The sequence below is a fragment of the Zosterops lateralis genome, assembly GCF_965231275.1.
Source record: "Zosterops lateralis genome assembly, contig: HAP1_HAP1_SCAFFOLD_190, whole genome shotgun sequence".
Classification (NCBI taxonomy): Eukaryota; Metazoa; Chordata; class Aves; order Passeriformes; family Zosteropidae; genus Zosterops; species Zosterops lateralis.
Genome location: NW_028154500.1, coordinates 31,317 through 51,509, shown reverse-complemented (window position 1 = coordinate 51,509; position 20,193 = coordinate 31,317). Strand labels below are relative to the sequence as shown.

At 53.7% G+C, this 20,193-nt stretch overlaps 1 protein-coding gene across 1 annotated transcript; it reads left to right on the top strand.

Annotated features, from left to right (window-relative positions):
* Positions 1–1,294: 1,294 nt before the first annotated feature.
* LOC310923675 (uncharacterized protein) lies at positions 1,295–13,337 on the top strand. Its single transcript, XM_083885601.1, has 2 exons — positions 1,295–1,768; positions 10,910–13,337. Exon 2 carries the CDS (start codon positions 10,937–10,939, stop codon positions 11,858–11,860), a length of 924 nt encoding a protein of 307 aa, XP_083741727.1. The 5' UTR covers positions 1,295–1,768; positions 10,910–10,936; the 3' UTR covers positions 11,861–13,337.
* The last annotated feature ends 6,856 nt before the right edge of the window (positions 13,338–20,193 follow it).

Genomic DNA, 20,193 nt, shown 5'->3' with positions numbered 1-20,193 from the left:
CACCACCCTTGCAATAAACCCACGTGTTCTAGAATGTCTCAGCTCTGCAGAGTTCCCTCTCCCCGCCGTCCACAGATGATCCTACAGGAGGCTTTGTGAATAAAAACTCCCTTAAACCTCAACTCCCTTGACATGTCCCGTCCTTCTCCCCCTGCGACTCAGTTGCCTGGAGCAATGCCAGGGCAGAGGGGGCCCAGCCTTGCCCAGAGCTGAGCCCCAGCAGAGCCCTGGCAGAGCCCAGAGCAGCCTCGGCACCTGCAGAGTCAGCCTGGAAGGAGCTGCTTGGAGCCTTCTCGGCTGCAGCCAACTCTGGGTCACAAACTGTGTGTGGTGGAAAATGCCACGGGTTCTGCAGGAGGGCAGAAGGGGCCTGGGGAAGGCCAGAAGGGCCACGGGGAAGGCTCCATGCAAGGGAAAAACCTGCCCAGTTGTGGGAATACAGCCAGAGAGCTGAGCTGGGAGCACTGCTCAGCTCATGACACAAATGGACATGTCAGCATCAGGTGGCCACAAGCCTTGGCAACCGAAAGCAGAAGTTTGAGAGAGGAATGTAAGAGACAGCGATGTGCTTGGTACAAGATGTGCTTAGCAAGCAGGACTGAGATAAGACAGCACATACCTGTGTTAGTTAGTGCGAGGCATGACTAAAGCAATGTACTTGGCAATAGTACCTGTTATATAATGAAAAGGTATATAAACTCAGCCAGGCGTATCGATAAACGGCCTCATGCCTGCACCCCATGGAGTCCATGTCCCTGTCAATCGCTGTCAAATGGTGCCCCGTGTGACGGAGCCCTGCAGAACAAAGTGCTGCTGAAAGAAGCAGGAATGACAGCTGGCAAAAGGAACCCCTCCAGAGATGGGAGGTGAGCCAACACTCTGGGATTTTGGAGGTGAGCTGCTGCAGGGGACGATGGGTCAGGGAATGTCTGCCCAGGAAAAAAGTGTTTTTGAGCTCCGTGAGGCTTTTCACTGCCGACTGTGACAGCGAGGAAAGTGATCAAGATGGTCCAGAGGAGGATCCCTTTGATCCTGGACCTATTGATCCTGACAAAGAACCTGATTTATACCCCCCGACCTTCATGACCACTGGGTGCGGTTAAAACCACAAGCACTAAAAGGGGAGACTTTGAAATTCCTAAAAGAATCGTAGTTCCGGTCACACACAAGGGACCACGAGGGCAAACTGCCAACTCTGGGGAAAAATGACTTTGGGAGTTTTCTGCCAGAAATCTCCCCCCTCCTCCACTCAGCCCAAGGGCCTTGGGGCTTTTCCCTTTTTCGGGCGAAATCAAAGCCATGCGCTGATGCTCCTCATTAGGGCCGGGAGAACTGAGGGCTTTCCTCGGAGGCGGTGGCAGCGAACACGCAGGGCTGGGAAAGGCGGGCCGGGAGGTGCGGAGAACTTTGTTTGTGTTTCCAGCTCAATCCCGACTCGGGCCCGGGCCCGTCCCAGGGCGGTTCCTCATCTGCGGCTTTCCCCTCCCACAGCCCGGGGGCGGGGCCTGAGAGCGCGGGGCGGGTGTGGGCCGTGTGCACAGCCCGGGCCTCGCTCGCCGCCATTGGCTGATTGTGCCGTCAGTGCCGGTTGTGGGCGCGCGCTGATTGGGCGGAGCGGGGCCAAGCCCGTTGCCGGGGCCGCCCCCCGGGCGCCCGTGGCTGGGCAGAGGCGCCATTGTGGGAGCGCGTGTGCGGGCCCGGGAGCGGCGGCAGCGGCCGGAGCCCGGTGAGGCGGCACTGGCGGAGCTCGGAGGCGGCCCCAGCGCAGGTGGGAGCCGCGCTCGGTTCTGCCGGGGCTCGGGGCTGGCTGCGGGCGGAGGGGGCGGCAGGGGGCTCCGGCGGGTTCCTTGTGCCGTGTCGGCGCCGTGTTGCCCGTGGCCTGAGGGCGCTGCGGGAGCGGCTGCCCGCGCTCTCCTTCCCGCCGCTGCCTCGGCAGGAGCCGCTGCCGGAGCAGCGCCGGCTCGTCTCGGTTCCTGTGGGGAGGACGGAGGTGGCCGCCCTGTCCCCGGGGGGGGCTGTGCGGGAAAATTCCCAGAGGTGGCCAGAGGTTTGTGTCCCCACAGGAGCCCGAGGAGTCCTGTAAAAGTGACTTTATTCCTGAACAAAGGGAGAGGCCGTGCGGCCTTTGCCGGGGGGTCTCTCCAATTGTTGTAGGACGCGGCCTCCTTTTTCTCCTGATTTTCCCTTCTGCATCTCCCTGTCCCTTTGCCCCGTGGCGAAGGTCCTTGGAAAGTTCCGACTTCCCGATCCGCCTCCTGCATGTCCTCGTTAATATGCGCCCCCCTTTTGTAGAACATCCGATATTCACGGCTCTGCTCAGTCTTTGTTCTTCTTCTCCGTGTTCAGGAATTTCGCAGGGCCTTGGCTGAGCACAGTCCGTGTCAATGAGGAACATTTTCTGAAACTGATGGATTCTCCCGTTGCTCCCTTATCTCCCAGTCCCCGGCCCTGTCTCCGAGCAGATTCACTCGTTGACTCTGTTTTTTCTTGCTGGGTCCTCTTTGGTTTTGGGATTATTGTCAGTGACCTCAATTCTGAGAAAAACGAATATTCAGTCTTAGAATATTTTTCAAAAGTTCAATAAGGGAAAAACCAGTTCCATGTCCAGCGCTGGGTGTTCCTGGCGATCAGCCAAGGGACCCGTGGGTGCGTTAAGACAGTGTTATCTCTGTACTGTTACTTTACTAAGGCACATACATGTTCATGAGTTTCATGCATTATTCAAATATTCTCGGTAGCTTTCATTGTTATAGAAACTTTGCTTTATTTTGGGTTTCTGTTCTGGTTTGTCTAAATAACATCCTGTGGATCAGGTCCATATATTTTATTTCTTCTTGTGGCTTCATCCTGTTGTTTCACACTTCCCAGATACTGAACAGGTAACAAATTCTTCTCTAATTCTTCTCCCGTGCTCTGGTTAGTGTCACCCTTATCACTTGGAGAGGTCAGTCAGCAGATGTGGGAAACAACCTAATTGCTTTACACAGTTCTCTCGGTTACAAGAAATATTTTAACATTTTATATTTTGCTAAGGCCTGTGGTACAATACATTCATCACATAATTATTTCTATAAGCTGTAAGGTGAATATATCAACATAACACTCATCACACTACTATTTCCATGGGCTTTAATGTGCATACTAAAATAAGAAATAAGTTTTATTAGCAAGCAGCTAAAAGAGATTATAAATTCCACTGTACTTGAAATCAATAACCACATATAAAGACTAATGCACAAATGTGAAAGCCAATATTATCGGGTCATTTTTAACAGTTCCTGTCCTTTTGTAGCCGTGTGTGGCTCAGGAGGCCTGGCTGCCACCTGCATCCCCTTGCTCAGCTGTGAATGAGCTGCCCTCAGCAAGGTGTGGTGCAGGGCCCAAAGTTGAGAGTTGCTGTAGCACAACAGAGGAGAAAGAGCATTCGTTTAACCCCTGGTGTGCCAGGGAGCCACCAAACCGTGTCCCATTCCCATCCTTTCCACGTTTGGACCGGAACATGAGCTGCTTTCTTACTTCCTTTGTTTTCTGTTTCCCCACTTTTCTGTTGTCATCTCTTTGCCAACAGCATCTTGAGTCATTTAATTTTCCACCCTGTCCTCCTCCTTCTGCTCCCAGATAATCTGATCCCAGCCCGTGGTGAAATGTTGTGCTCTTGGTTTGAGTGGATTGGTGGGCCAGACTGAGGAGCTGGATCTGTCTGGTTGGTTATTATTTCGTGGACATCTTGTAATCTAATTGTGCCATTGGAATGATCAATGTGTTCTCTGGCTCCTGATGTGAATTGGTTTGGGTTCCCAGGGGCTGGTCCAGGGTGTTGTAGGATTTGTTGTGGTGGCCGTTCATCTTTTCCCCATTTTTGGGGGCTCCCTCCAGCCAGGGCTGCATCAATTGATCTCTTTTCTCTAATTAAATCATCCCAGACTTGGATTCCCAAGTGATTTCTCTGAGCCTGTGGTAGCACAAACAGCCCAGTGGTCTGATGCTCCCTGTGTGACACAGACAGTGCCAGCACATGTTGGAGTGGGGAGAGGGATGATTCCCCCCACTTGTTGTAGTGAAGTTTTCACACCATTCTCCACTGGCTGTTTCCCTTTGCAGCTGAAGCAATTTGTGTTGCAGAGTCAGATCTCCTCCCTGTGGGCTCTGCCTTTGGCTGTGCCAATTCCATCTGTGCAAGCAGGCAGAGCTTGGGCTGAGGGGCAGAGGGAATCAGCCCAATTCCTCCCGCAGGCAAGAAGAGCCTGGTGCACTGTCCCCACTTTTCCCCAGCAGTGTTAATTTGCATTTCTAAAGCTCCTCTCCTGGCTGCCTGGAATGGAGCTTCTCTTCCAGAGCAGCCACTGAATGACTCACATGTGGTTCCCCCACAATCTGCTTTTGTTTTAACTGTTAATTTAACTGTTTAATTCTTTTCACTGTTTGTGCCTTAAAGGGTCACCTTTAAAGCTCTTCTGGTTTTGCAAAATGCAGCCTAAAGATGAACATCGAAAAATCCAAACCGAAATTTTGCCATCACTCAGAGCCTCACACAAACATAGACCAAAACACTTCAAAGTAATGTAGTTTTATTTACTTTTCCTCCTACGAGTAGGAATTGATTCTCACACCCCTGGTCCAAACATAACTGACAATATAAAAGCAGGATTATTATGAGAAATTATTGTGGTGGTGTAATCTTGTTACAGAAACTGTGAGAAAAACAGAATTTCTCCAACAATATCTTTAGTGTTAGAGAGTCAAGGCATTACTTGATTTTGGCCAGGATGTGCAACAGAAATCATTTCATCCACTCGTAGCCAGGGTGTGCAGAGAAAATCATTCCATGACACGTGAGTTTTACTGGATTTTTCCTAAACTTTGTACAGTCTGAACCCATAGAAATCCTTTGGTTCGATGTTCATTGCTTCCAAGTCGCTGAGTTCTGAGTATTTGTTTTCCTATTGGAGCCGGATTTCTTTGCCTCTGATGTTAATTAGGTCCCCACTCCTGGATTTCCTCATCAGCCTTTTCCAGACCAGGTGTCTCCAGCTATTCCAGGGCAGTGTCTGGGGCAGATGTTGGTTGCTGTTTGCTGATGGTCGTTGATGTTTTGTTGATGGTCGTTGTCTTTGTGGGTGTCTTTTGGGCTATTCCCAGTCTGCTGAGATGTTAAACTCATCTCTCTTGGGTGGTGTAACATCCTTTAAAAGATAATATTTAAAATTCCTTTCCAGGGCAAAGGCAAACCAAGCCTGACTAAGGAAATAAGATTTATTTTTTTTTTTAAATTTGAACTTGGTGTATTTTGGAGCAATGTGATCCCATCCAGCCCCGTGTGTGAGTGTGACTGAGAGCCAGAGTGGAATTGTCCCGTTGTGTTCCCCAGCCCCTGTGGCGAGTGCAGGCACAGAAAGCCCTGAAGCTGAAGCAGTGGCAGCAAGGCTGGGCCCCCAGTGTCTGGAGATGGCCCAGGAGGTGCTCAGGCAGACTATTCCAGCAGAGGATCTGTGGGCAGGCACAGGGGCTTCCCCCGCTGTGGAGCCCTGGCTGCTGCTCCGGTGCCTTCAGGGCGGGTCAGTCGTGGCCTCCCATCCTCCTCCTGCAGCCGGGAAGTCCAAATCTCCTTTGGGCCTTGCGAGCCCTTGAGCCCAGGGTGAGGGGTCCCCCCGTGCTGAGCTGTGCTGGGGCTGTTTCTGTGCTCAGGGACACTTGGGATGGGCCACTTGGCCCCCAGTGGTGCTTCTTCCCACTCCTCAGGCAGGGCCCCATGTCCTGGTTGGATGGTGTGAACAGCAAAGTCCCAAGGCAGGGTCTGTGCCAGCCCAGCTTCCAGTGGGAGAGATTTCACAGGAGACAGGATTCTGGCCACAGGCTGCTTCAAATACACATCCCTTATCTCCAGCCTGCCCTAGGTGGAGAATTGCCAGGGGAAGGAATTCCAAAGATCAATTCCAAGGGAGATAATTGAATATCTGCCCTGGATCTGGCTCTTATTCTTGCCAAAGCCAATGGCAGAAGCCCCACCTGTGGCATCTTGGTTTCTGTCAGCAGCTTCCAAAGGTGTTTCTTTATTTCCCCATTCATTCTTTCTACCTGACCTGAGCTCTGGGGGTGCCAGGGGTTGTGGAGGTCCCATTGTGTTCCTAAAGCTGCCAGAACCCCCTGAAGGATCTTTCCTGTAAAATGAGTTCCCCTATTGTAGTTTATTGCTTCCACAATCCTTTCTCTTGGAATTATTTGTTTCAGAAATACCTTTCTAAGTGATGCAGTGATTACTGCAGAAGTCAGAATTGCTTTTGGCCCCCCTGTTGGGTGACATGGTGTCAGCAGGAGATATTTCAGCCTTCCTGCTCAGGGCATTTCAGTCCCAGGCTCTCACAGGCACACACAGCTCTGCCGGTTGAGCTGACCATGTGGGGGGTAACCTGTGCTTTGTCTGATTCCCTTTCCTAAATAACAGCGTGTCTTGTAACTCTTTTCCCTTCTGCTGCCCTTGGAGACCCATCCAGAAACACCTTTTCTCCCTGAGGCCAGGGAATGTCTCATCAATCTCTCCCAGCCTGGCTCTGGAGCTCTGTCACCTCAGTGCAGTCATGGGTTTCTCCCCAGCCCCTGTGCAGGCTGTTCCAACAGGAGGCTGGGTTAAACCCTTCCCCTGTCCTCACTTCTAAATCCTCCTGTGCCACTGAACAAATTTCCTGCTGGAATAACCCAGCCCTGCCCTTTTGGTTCTCAAAGCCTGAACTTGATGCCAGACTTGGACAACAGGAGATCCTTGTGCTGTCAGTTTTCAGGCCTCAGGTCCCATTCAAGCTGTGGCTGCACAATTCTGCAGACAGTGGGGCCACTCTGGCCACTGGGTTAAACATTTTAGCACAAGAATTCCTTTGGCATGGCCCTGTTTTACATTTGCATACAAAAAATTCCAGGTTTTTTTCTGACTCTGGAAGAGCCATGGCTGGGACATCAGTCATTTTGGTTTTTTTCATTTTCTCAAGTTTTGTTCTCTTTCTCGTGTCCATACCATAACATTGAGGCTGTGTGGGGTTAAAAAGTTATCCAGTGTTCTGGCTAGAACAGAGAATCCTCAATCCAGGTCCTGCAATTCCCTATTAATCCTCAGAACTGTTGCAATTCCTTTTTAGTCCTGGGTAACATTACTTCTGAGATTTCCCAGACCCTCTCTGGGTCAATACACCACCCACATTCAATCAAAATATGTCTCACGTTTTTCACCTTTTTCAAATACTCAAAGATGCTTTTTAGCCTGAAAATGGAGCCATTTCACAGAGGCTTCTTCTACCACTTCTTCTTGTCCTCCTGATTGGAGCAAGTCATCCACATCCTGCATTAACCCAGTTCCTGGGAGTGAAGTACATTCTTTTGCTATTTTCTGCAAGGCTTGCCCAAATAAGGCTGGTGCTTCCCTGCATCCCTGCAGAAGGACTGTCCATGTCTACCATTTTCCCTTCTCCCTCTTGTTCCCACTCAAAGGCCAAATCCTGTTCACCATCCTGTGTCAGTGGCGTCCCCAGAAAGCATCTTTGCCATCAAGTCCTGAATGGTGGCAGTGTGAGGAGGGAACCTGGTTCCAGCTGGTGTCAGGATCTGAGACTGTGGGGTGCCTGGGTTTTATAGTCTCATTTCTTCTTCTTAGGTCCTGCTCCATTCTATGGATTCCATCTGATTTCTTGATTGGCAGCACAGGAGCATTATAGGGAGAGATCCCTGGCTGCAGAAGCCCTGCCTTGAACAGGGGCTCTGTAACAGGCTGCGAGCCTGTTTCGATCTGCTCATACAAGTGGGAGTCCTGATGGTTCGTTAACTGATCTCAGAGTGCAAGAACAACACAGAGGGGATTTTCATATTAATCAGAACAAATGCACCTTTATTGAGTGCCAACAGCAAATGAGGTAGAAGGATTTGAAAAGAAATAAAGGATAGAGAGAAAAAGAGAAAGGAGGGGGCGGTTATAGCTAACAACAGAGATACGAAATCTTTGTGGTCCGGCTAATAGATCCGTCTTCTTTTGTGGGGAGATCACAAATTTTGCTTAACCTAGCAAGTATTTTTATAGCCTTTTCCAAAGCAACAGGCAGTTGGCCAAAAGGTGGGGAGTGTTTGTTTTGAGAGAACACATACAGAAACAGACGGGTCCGGCAGCAAGTACAGTCAATTCACCGTGACTTGCCCATTGTTTCTGCTCAGGTTCCAATGGGAACGCATGCCAGTTTTTTCCAGTGAACACACCTGCAGGCAACACTTGCAAGACATCCCACCTCACCTAGGCCAGAACTCCTGTGTTGGGGTTTTAAAGTCCTTTAAGGGTTTCAGTCTCTGTCCTTGACACACTTGTGGGTTCACTTCAGCACAGGCCTTGCCAGACATTTGACACTAAGTTACCACAGAACTGCCCTCTGTATCAACATTTACAGTTTTAATTTGCATTCCCAATTTAGCCATCAAATCCCTTCCCAATAAAATACAATCACATTTAGGAGCAAATAAAATTTCATGCATTTCAAACCCATCCCCCACATCTGCTAATAGTGGTTGAATAAAACACAGCCCCTCATCTTTCCCACTTGTCCCCTGGATAATCAAAGACATTTTTGGCCTTTTCCCCCCTTAGGTCTGAGATTGAGAGTGGGTGGAGAGGCCCCTGTGTGTATGAGGAAAGGCCTGGTGTGGATGCAGCCCCAGGCTGAATGTTGTCAAGGGCTCCAGTGTGGTGGGTCCCTGGTGTAATGGGAGCTCTGGCAGCCCTAGGAATCCATGTCCGTGCAGGGCTGGACTTGCTCCTGCTGAGGGTGCTGCTGTGTGTGCTTGCAGTGTCCCTGTGGGCTGCAGATGGATCCCTGCTTCCTTGGCAGGGGCTGTTTGGGTGGGCTCTCCCCTGCCGAGGAGGGCAATGCCTGTGCCAGGTGCTTGTGGCCGAGCCCGTCCCGTCGGTGCTGGGGCCCCCTTGGGCCCTGGGCTTCATCCCTCAGGGGCTGTGGAAACTCTGCCATGGCCTTTGCCTTCAGCTTGGCCTTTTCCTGCTCCCTTCTTGCCTTCACCTGCTGTGCCTTTGTGCCCAAGTGCTGCAGGGGCTTCTTGTGCCCCTCGTGCAGCCCCCTGAGTGCCTGTGGGTGCTCATCCTCTGACAGCTGCTGAGCTTTCTGCACAATCATTCCTTTCTGCAGGGCCCAAACAAGATCCTTCAAAGATGATCTGGATCCTTGCAGGGATAATGCACATTTCCCAGCTCTTCCTTCCTTCCTTCCTTCCTTGGCGCTGGTGCTTGTGCTGGCCGTGCCCTGCAGAGCCCGTATCCCAGAGCCGGTGCCTGTGGTGCCGCAGTGTCCAAAGGCGGCTCCCCCGGCGGGCAGGGCCGGCAGCTCCACGGGGCCGGGCAGCGGCCGGGGCGTCCCGCAGCCTCCTGGGGGCCGGGGGCCAGTGCCGGCCCTGCCCGGGGGGTGGTGGGGTCAGGCAGCGCCCGGCGCTGAGCCCCGGCTGCCCCACAGCCCCGGCCCGGCCCCGCAGCTCCCCACAGGCCCCCAGCCCGTGCTCCCGGTGCCGCCCCTCTGCGCCCGCTCCTGCCGCTCCCCAGCACAGAGAAACCCCCTGGGATCCTGACCTCCTTGTTTGCCTCTCCTGCCAACCGGGGCTACAAACCATCTGCATCAGCTCCCAGAGTTGGAGCATTACACCCTGCTTGAAAACGTCCCAGTCCTCAGTATTTTTCTCTTGCTGCTCTTTTCCATCATCCTCTTTCTCATCACAGAGATTCCTCCTGCTGCCTCTTGCCTTAACTGTAATCCTGCACCCTCCCCTTCCCCCTCACCCTTCCCAGCACACCAACACCATCCATCCCCTGCTGTCTAAATCCCTTCTGGACTTCCCTTCTTGCCCCTCTGGGTGTCCATGTCCTTAATCACCTCTGGGAGAATGATGCCTTGGGAAGGGTGGCCTGAAACAGAGACTGGACAGAGCTAGAGAATAAAGCAGATATTTATTGAAAGCTCTTTAGGGCAGACCTTGGGCAGGGCAGGAGCCTGACCAGGGCTACACTCAAGGTGGACTTGAAATGGTCTCCTCATGGACGACTGGTCACGAGGTCCTAAACTTTGCTGTTTTGGTCCATTTGCATGTTGGAGCCCAGTTGTCCAGCCCCAGGCTCAGGTGGTGAGGTGTCATCCTTGTTGTTTCTCTCTTCAGTCCCCCCGCGCTGTCGTGGCGGGAGCGGCTGCAGTGGGGAGCGAGTGCGGGCGGGAGCGGCCGAGAGCCCAGCGCTGCCCCAGCCCGAGCTGCCCCAGCTCCATCCGTGCCCCTCCGGTGGGATGCTGTGGGTTTGGGGGGGAAGAGGGAGCCGGCAGTGGGTGCTGGGCCTGGGGCAGGAGGGGAAGGGAAGGAGAAGCAGGGTTGAAGAACAAAATGTTCAAAGGATGCTCATGGGAGGAGAAGGTGGGATTGTGCAGGAGAAAGAGGAATAGTAGGAGGAAATGGAGTGTTAGAAGGAGTAGGGACACAGGAGGAGGAGGAGCAGGAGGAGGAGGCAGCAGAAGGTTCCACCCCTCCCTGTATCTGCAGCCTCCCCCCAGCCCCAGGAGTGTTGCCCCCCCACATGCAGCAGGTGACCAGGAGGAGGATCCACGATTTTCGTGGGGGTGAATCTTGATGTTTCTCAGCTTTATTGGGCTAAATGTTGATGTTCTGGTTTTTTGCCAGGGGTGGAATCTTTGTATTTTAGAAGAGATTTTGCCTGAGTCTTGATATTTGGGTAGTTTTTTATCTGTGTCTTGATGTTTGGAGGACTTTTGGGCTGAATCCTGGTGTTTTGGAGGTTCTTACAGACACAAGGTGCCCAATGACTTCCTGAGATGAACTTGGGCAAGGAGGAACCCCCAGTCTAAGGTGCTTTCCATTTGTTTTTTCCCCAAACCAGGATTTTTCATTGCCAAGGAGTGCCCACATGGAGAAGGAGGAGGAAAAGTCCCAGAGATCCCGCAGGAGGAGGGGCTGCAAACCCAGCCCAGGGAGCTGCGAGGAGGAAAGAGCCGCCCTGTGCCAGGAGGGCGGCCGGAGATCCAGGCGGAGCTCAGAGCTGGTGGAGAAGCCTCATGGAGGGGAGAAGCCCCACAAGTGCCTGGAATGTGGGAAGGGTTTCAGCCGGAGCTCCCTCCTGATCCAGCACCAGAGGATCCACACTGGGGAGAGGCCCTATGAGTGTGGGGAATGTGGGAAGAGCTTCAGCTACAGCTCCAACCTGATCCAGCACCAGAGGATCCACACTGGGGAACGGCCCTTTGAGTGTGGGGAGTGTGGGAAGTGTTTCAGCTACAGCTCCAGCCTGATCCAGCACCAGAGGATCCACACTGGTGAACGGCCCTTTGAGTGTGGGAAATGTGGGAAGAGGTTCAGTAACTGCACCATCCTTATGCGCCACCAGGTAGTCCATACTGGGGAACGGCCCTATGAGTGTGGGGAATGTGGGAAGAGCTTTGGATGGAGCTCTGAGCTGAGAAAGCACCAGCGTGTCCACACCGGGGAGAGGCCCTACGAGTGTCCTGAGTGTGGGAAGAGGTTTCAGACCAGCTCTGACGTCCTCAAACATCAGCGGATTCACACAGAGGAGAGGCCCTTCCGCTGCCCCGACTGTGGGAAGGGCTTCAAGCGCAACTCCACCCTCACTGTGCACCGGCGCATCCACACTGGGGAGAGGCCCTACGAGTGTCCTGAGTGTGGGAAGGGCTTCTCCACGAGCTCTTATTTGACCCAACACCAACAGAGGCACCATAAGGGAAGCCCCGCGAGTGCCCCGAGTGCGGGAAGAGCTTCGTGCGCTGCTCCAGCTCCATCCCCCATGGGAGGATCGGCGTTGGATGATCCCCAGTGACCCTGTTGGGCAGAGCCCTGGTGATCCGTGGTCCTGGTGATCCGTGTTGGGAAGACACCTGGCTGGGGGGGGAATCCACTGGTTCCTGTCTCCCTGTGGGCACCTGGATGAACACGGGGGCTGGAACATCCATTGGGACACAGACGGACATTGGGAATTCCTTGGGGGGAGCAGACTTGTTGTCTTTCAACCCCAGAAAATCTTTTGTGTTCAATTCTGTCTTCTGGGGGTATGGGGAGACAGATGTAGTGCTAAGGGCAATCCTGCCCCTATATATTGCAGCTGTGTTAATTACTGAAGAGTGAGAACAGCCTCGCCCTCACAGCTATGGGTGTGATACAAAAGTGAGTTAGTTGGTAGAGAGTCAGTTGGCATCTGCTGGCCGTGCTGTGAGGAGGAAGGGACAGGAGGCTGGGCAAGGGACAGATACGGTGAGCCACTGCATGAGGGACAGACAGGGTTCAGTGGCTTTTCTAGGGACAGGAAGCAGTGAGCTGGAACTGCCAAAGAAAGAGAGAAGAAGGAGAAAAAGAGCCTGAGCTGTGTGGAGCTGCCTGGAGGATTGCTACATAGAAAAGGTATGAAGAACTTCTAGATAACAAGGTGCTGATACTTGAACGCCTCTGAAGTTTTTTTTGAAGCACTCCTGAGTTCATGGCCATCTCAACTCCAACATGGGGGCATCAATAAATACTGGATAGTCTTGGAGGTGTTTTCCAACCTCAGGGATTCCATGATTTTGATTTCCTATTGCCCAAGAGTGTCTTCCACAGCCAAATGGTGATGATCTGGGGCAAAGACCGAGATTTTGGAGATTGCAGTGGAAACCCCTCCAAAAATGGTATTTCCCTCCCATCTAAGCATGTGGATGCTCATCTGGCACAGACAGGGAAATCCTTTTCTTTTGGCCTTCATTTGCTTTTCATTTCTCTTCATTTAAAATATCCAACACTGTGGTAAAAATAAAGACATGGAACTAAGACATGGTTGGGATGACAGGGGACATGGACATGGAGAGTGACATGGGGACACATGGATATTTGGGGGGTACATGGTCATTCATGGGGACACGGGGGGAACACGGGTACAGATAAGGACGTGGGGGACAATGACAGGGATGGAAACATTGTGGGGAGACAGCCACGGGTGAGGACAGGGTGGGACATGGCCAGTGACATGTGGGGACATGGCCATGGCCGGTGCCATGGGGGGAACTTGCAGGGGCTGTGGGGGATGCTGGGTTTGAGGGAGCTGAGGGTTCCTGGGAGGGCCTTGGGGCTTGCTGAGGGCTTTGGGGACCCCAGGCCCAGCGGCTCTGGCTGTGCTGGGAGACCCTGGTGTGACTCGAGGCCGGAGTTCTTCTGCCCAGCTGCTCCCGGCACCGTCCCCAAGAGTGGCCGCCCCCCCCAGGGCTGACGCCATCCGGGGTGTGGCTGTGGCTGTAGCACGAAGCAGCTGCGGGGCACAGATGGAAGTTGTGTCCATGGGCCGGGATAAGGAACAGAGAGAGGCCTCCTGTGTGATTTCCAAAGGTGTTTATTCCCCGGAGGGTCGGGGACAGAAAAAGGGGGCAGAACCTGGGCTGGCAGAGGCTTATAAGCGGGGGAGGTCTTGGGAGAGGACACAGTTTCCAAGCAATAAGGGTCACATGGGGGAGGAACACAAGGCAGGAGTACAATACATAGACCAGTGAAAGAACACAAGGGGAGGGAACAGCCCAAACTAACCACTAGGGCGTGGAAGGTTGGGGGATTGAAAGGGAACAGTCTGGAGGAAGGGTCAGGGTTAGGGTAGGATTGACAATTCTGTAGGAGGAGGGCAGGGCAGGTCTAGGGAAGATAGACAACCAGGGCAAAACCAACAATACAGGGGGAAAGGGGCAATCCATTAGAGATAAATAACACTAGAACAATACAAAATAGGGGGCGGGGTGTTATAGAACTGACCATTGAAACTGAGCTGCAGTTGAAAACACAATAAAAACAGGCTGCAACACGGGTGGAGGTTCTGGGGCAGCTGCTCAAGGAGCCCCTGACCTGGACCTGCAGCCCCAGGGTATTGGGGGCAGCTGAGAGGCCACAACAGGGAGGGGAAAGCCAGACAGAGCTGTCCCTCTCCAGAACTGCACCCCAAAAATCCCCAAACTCAGGGATTCCTCCCAGGAAAAAGCTGCCAGGAACTGCCTGAATTAAGGGAAAGGGTGGATGGGACCCCCAGACTGAGCAGGAGGGGCCTGGAACCCCCCAAAACCAAGCATGGGGACAGGGGTGGTGGATTGGGGGGCAGTGGGGAAGGCTGTGGAAGAGAGGGGGAAAAGAGGTAGCTGGGACCTGAAAGAGTGGGGGAAGGGGCTGGCTGGGACCCCCAAAATTGCATTAGGAGGGGTCCCACTCCTCCTCCTCTCTAATCCCCAGAGCCGGGGCAGGTCGGGCTGGGGCAGCACTGGGCTCTGGGCCCAGCCTCGGCGCCCCCCACGCGCCCCCTTCTCAAATTTCCCTGGTGGCTTTGGGGGGTCCCGGCACATTTTGGGGTTCACTGGGTGCTGTGCTGTGGTCCAGGTGCTTCCCAAGGCCCACCCAGAGCGGGGTGACACAGGGGGGAACACACGGGGGTCCCCATTCCTGATCCGCCCTGGGTCCCTTTCTACCCCCTCCCCCCAATCACGGTCCCTCCAAGTCTCTCCCCTGAGCCCCCCATAAACGGCAGCAGGTCCCCCCATAAACTGGGAAGCTTTATTGGGAACACTGGGAGCAGCTGGGCGGGGTCAGAGTGACAGAGGGGCTGGGGGGACACACGACCCCCCCAAAATCATCTCGGGGACGGAGCGGGGGGTCCCGGCCGGGCCCGAGGCCACAGGGAGGGGCTGCGGCCGCCGGCGGCTCAGGAGCTCTGTGGGCAGAGAAAAGGGGGTGACACCGGGCTGGGGGGCCTGGGGGGGGCACACACGCTCTGGGGGAGGGGGGACACGACTCCCGGGACCCCCCCTGACCTTCTTGCACAGGCAGAGGCCCAGCCCCAGCGCCAGGAACACCGAGCCCAACACGAAGCCCGCGATCCCCGTCAGCATCTTGGGGGGTGCCGGGGCAGCTTTCGGGGGCGGGGGGGCGCAGGATCCGGGAAACAGCGGCAGCTGCCGGGAAGGGACTTGGGACGGAATGTGACAGGCTGGGATGGACTGGGACAGACTGGAACACCAGGATTTACCAGGGCTGGGACCCAGCGGGACCAGAATTGGGGCACAAGGGATCATATGGGATTTATTGGGACCACACTGAGGACTACTGGGAACATGCTGAGGGCAACTTGGTGCTGTTGGCATATGCTGGGCATGATTGGGATCATACTGGGAGTAACTGGAATCATACTGGGAGTGACTGGAACCGTAGCAGTGGTGAAAGGGCGCAGTTGGAAAGATGCAGGGGGCAGCTGGGGTCATACTGGGATCGTACTGGGACCGACAAGGTCACACTTGGAGTGACTGGAATAATACTGGGAGGATCTGGGAGTGACTGGCATCATATTGGGAGTGACAGGGATCAAACCAGACTCATACTGGGAATGTCTGGAAGTTACTGGGATCATACTGGGGGTGACTGGACTCATTTTGGGATCATGCTTGGTGCAACTGGGACCACGATGGGGCCAAATGGCATCCTAGAGGGAGTGACTGGGAGTGAGTGGGTTCATACTGGAAGTGTCTGGGGCCATACTGGACTCCTACTGGGAGGGATTGAGAGTGAAAGGAACCATACAGGGCATGACTGGGAGGAGCTGGGACCATGTTGGGGACAACTGGGACCTTATTGGGAGTGACTGGGACCATAAAAGCTTGAATGGAGTTTCTATCCTGAGACATTCCCGGGGTGCAGCGGCAGCTCCACATCCCCAGCCTGGGGGGTCAGAGCAGGGGAACCTCTGGCAGCACCTTCAGGGCACAGCCGAGGGCTGGGGGATCCTCCCCCACTTCATTTTCTCTCCCCAGTTCAAATCATCCCCTCCCATTCAAATCCACTCCATTCACATTTTCTCCCCACAATAAGATTTTCCTTGCCCCAATTAAACTTTTCTTCCCAATTAGGCTCTGAATCCCCTCCCCATCCCCGGCTTCTTCCAGGTTTCTGGAAGCTTTCCTGCAGAAAACTCTTCCTTTTGGGGCGATGGCTGAGGGTCCCCTCGGGGTCCACCCCCTTTCCAGTCCCTTTTTCCAGCTCTTTTCCTCAGCTGACCCAAACCTGTGGATTTTGGGGGGCGGGAGGGGTCGCTCTGCTCGGGGGTCTCGGAGGTGCCGCCAGGGAGGCCCCGAGGCCCCAGCGCGGTTCCCTCCGGCCCCTTGGAGCATTTGGAATCTCCAAGTCTCAGCCCTGGCTGTCCGTGGGATTCAATCCCCCTGCAGGGTTTTCCCCAGAGCGGGTTTATTTCCAGAGGGGTTTGTGGTTTCCCTTGGAGCCGGGGCCTGACGGCACCGGAGCGGCCGCGGGTGCCGGGGCAGGAAGGGCTGTGGGACGGCTCCTCCTGCAAACCTCCGGGAGGGGGACAAGGGCTGGGGGGAAATAGACAATAAACAGAGAGACATTGCTGCAGAAGGGCCTCATATTGCCTAAACTAAAGTGTCCAGTACCAAGTAACACCTTGAGGTTATGGAAATCCCAGAGCCCAAGTTGGATTCCCCCGTTTGAAGCTGAAGGAGGAGCTCCACTCGTGACTCTGCTTCATAACGAGGAATGTGAAAATTCACCACAATTCCCGGTTCCCTCCCTCCTCTGCCCAGCGGTGCAGGGAGAAGGGATGGGAGTTACGGTCAGTTTGTGCCGCTGCTTCCCCCTTTAGGGACAGGAAGCCTTGCCCTGCTGCGGCGTGGGATCTGTCCATGGGGTCAGACCCTGCCCTGTCCAGCGGGGTCCCTCCCCAGCCGTGCGGTCACTCCTCGGCCCGGCCCTGAGGCGCGGGGCAGTCCCGGGGCAGCCGCGCTGCGGCCCCGTCAGCGGCACCGCCGGTTCGTGCCGGGCAGGAGCGGCAGAAGGAGCCGGGCGGCGGCGGGGGCTCAATCCCGCCCGGAGGAAGAAGAGGAAGAGGAAGGAGCCGGGGCCGCCTGCGGTGTCCGATCCCCGGGGAGCAGCGGGGAGGCCTCGGGGAGCGGCGGCGGGCGGGGCCCTGTTGGAGCCGCCCCGAGGGGTTTGTGCCGCCCCGGGTCCATGGAGGAGTCGCTCGGCGAGACGGGCGAGGTGGGAATGAAAGAAGAGACTAAAATGGAGAGAAAAGACTAAAATGCAATCAAAGAGCTGCATCAAGGGCATCTCCCCCGCTCGCGTCTGCAGCAGCTGCACCGAAGCACAGGCAGGGGGTGAACACAATAAAATACAGAGAATAGAGTAAAATAGAATAAAAAACTACACTGGGGGGTCCCTGGTGCCCGGTGTCACTGAAGAGCCGCTCTGTGGGACGGGCACTGCCGGGTGTGAGCAGAAGGGCAGCGCCGAGGCGGGTGCAAGGTGTGAATAGAATTGAACGTGGAGAATAGAATAAAATACAAGAAAAGAACCGCACCGAGGGTTCTGCGCCGCCCGTGTCATGGAAGAACTGCACCGAGAGTGGCGAGAAGCAGCGGCAGTAGAGAATAGAATAAAAAATAACAGAAACCGCACTGGCAGTGGCCGCTCCCCGACACTAAAAGAGCAGAACCGAGGGCTGGTTGGGGCAGCACCGAGGGGTCTGTTGCCTCCTCCAAGACGTGGCGATCTGGTTCGGGAACGGCACGGCGACCACCTCAGGTCACTCAGGCCAAGAGCTCACAGACACCAATATGGTGGATGGCAAATGGCGTTTATTCATGAGTTACATGGCAATATATAACCTGTGTTTGTGTCGTCACTTCCTTCTGCTTATGGAACTGGCCTAACTATTGCCTGACATACTGTAACAGACAGCAACACTTATGGGGGAAGGGTAGCCCTGTCTTACCGTACAGTGCGATATCTTCCGTTCGCTCGTCCCTGTCTACCGCAGTCTTGTGGCGGTGCGTGTCCTCCAACGCTCGGCCAGCCCCGACACGCCCCCACAGGATCTACAGTCAGTGGGATCTTGGCACCGACCAGCCCTGCCATGTTGCGATGGTAGAGGAAGAAAGACGGGACCCTCAAAGGCTTAACCAGAACTTAGGTTTATTGGGCAGGAGGGAGGGAGCCCTCACCCGAAGACCAGTGCCTCAGAGAGACCCTGAATCTCAAGGGGGAGAGGGTTTTATACAGTGGGTGGAACTCAGGGTGGGTAGACATACAACCAATGGGGTATAACTGGGGAGTGTCTGCTGACATAACATGCATTGGCATCAATCAATGAAGAGGAGGTAGGAGGGGAAAGCTTGCAACCCAGCCAGTCACCAGAGATCTCCCATTGAAGCTTCTGGACCTGGGGGACAGGTCCTGGAGTGACTGACAGGGCAGGAGGGTTTCCTAACATGTGATGGACAGGTACCCAAGGAGGGAAAGGCAAACAATGAGGATTTGCCCTTTGTATCTGGGGAAGGCTGGGGGAGAAGCTTACAACTTGTAACAAAAGGGGAACTAAAACTAGAACTGCACTGAACTGGGGTACAAAGAACAAGTGTCTTACAATAAAACTCATTATGAAAGTCACATCACCACATCTCCCCCTTTTTACTTATTTAAAATGAGCGGAACTGTGGCTGAGGGGCTAAATACTCGGAATTGGGATATAGCTCTCCAAACCATTGTTGGTTTGTCGGTCACTCATTGAATGGGATGGGCCACTGTCCTTGCACCTCAGGCAGGAAGTCTACATTTTCTTGTTGGGCGCTTAGGTCTTGCATCTTGGTATTTTCAGCAATTTCCGCTCGGTTAATTGTTGGGGAGGTGGCGGTAGCAACTAACTTAGACAAAAGTTTCTTAATGAGTCTTAAAGCAATCGCAGTTATTAAAATAATATAGAAAATTAACAACCCAGTCTTAATGATGGAGCCAGTCCAGTTTCAGAGTCCAAGGTTTCCAAATATGTTATCAAACCAGTCTTTGCTCTCCTTTTTGATGTCATCGACCCTCTCTCTGATCTGTGAGATGGATTTGTGGATGTCCTCAGCTTTGGAAGACAGGTTAAAGCAGCAAAGGCCTTCAAACTCTTCACACGAATGTTGGTGCAGGAGTAGGAGATAATCAGTGGCTGTGCGATTCTGAAGCGTCGCGTGCCTTGTTATTTCTTCGTCTGATAGAAGGCCAGCAAAGGCGTTGGACGTAAGATTTGCTTGCTTAGCCAGCCAACACTCTAATCGGCCTAATTCACCCATTGCTTTTGCAATTGAAATCCAGGGCAGAAAAACTATGACCGTGGTGGCCTTGGCCCTGGACCAATGGATAATCTCTGAATTACAGTCCGGGTCGAGATTTGCCAAATCTCATTTATGGACTGGTGCATGCCTCGAGGAATTTTTGCGTGTCCAATCCATAATTTGAGTTTTATTGGGTGTAAACAGCTCCAACTTGCCTATGGTATATGTGCCTCCGATCAGACGAGAGGGGATGCCGGGGAACGTCCTATCACCGCAAATCAGGAAAATACCTTTAGGGAGGGAAAGGGATTTAGGAACTCTGGTGGATGCCATGGACACATGGGCAGTTTTTTCACACCATGTTCCGGCGATGTATGATTTTTTGATTTGGATGATTGGGACAAAGGATTTCTCTTGACCTTCTGGTGGGATGAAGTTAAAGTGGATACAAAAAGGGGCTTGGGATGAACCGAGTAGATGTAGCTCCTGCGGCTCAAGGGACATTTCAGGGAGATGGGACGCCCACTCCTTGCAGAAAGCTAGGGGGTTACTCACTGGAAAGGTGTTTCCTTGGACTTGATTAACTTCTATGAAATGGGAAACGTGGCTGGGCTTCCGATTGTACTGATGTTTCATTTGGAGGAGAGCGGCGGGAAATTCTTCCTCCTTAAACGGGATCCCCACAAGACATGACGACATTGGGTCACCTGCAGCAGCCGAGGACAGGCAAATGTGATCCTGTCCAAGGGTCTTTGCCAACGTCTTCCAGACACTGGCCTTCGGCTGAGGCACAATCCATGAGATGGTCAACCAGAGAAGACCGGTGAGAAGCACTGCTTGGATGATGGGTGCAGCGCTGTGGATTCTCATTTTTGCCATCTTTGGACTGGCACCTGAAACTTAAATAAAGCAAAATTATGAAAACAGGCACTCAGGGATGCTGAAGGGAAAACAGGAATCTCTGTCTTTCTCCTCCTCACGGAAGAGCCATAGGGGTAGGGTCTGGATTTGCTGGTAAAGGACCCTTTCTACCTTGTCTCTTTTTTCTTCCTCT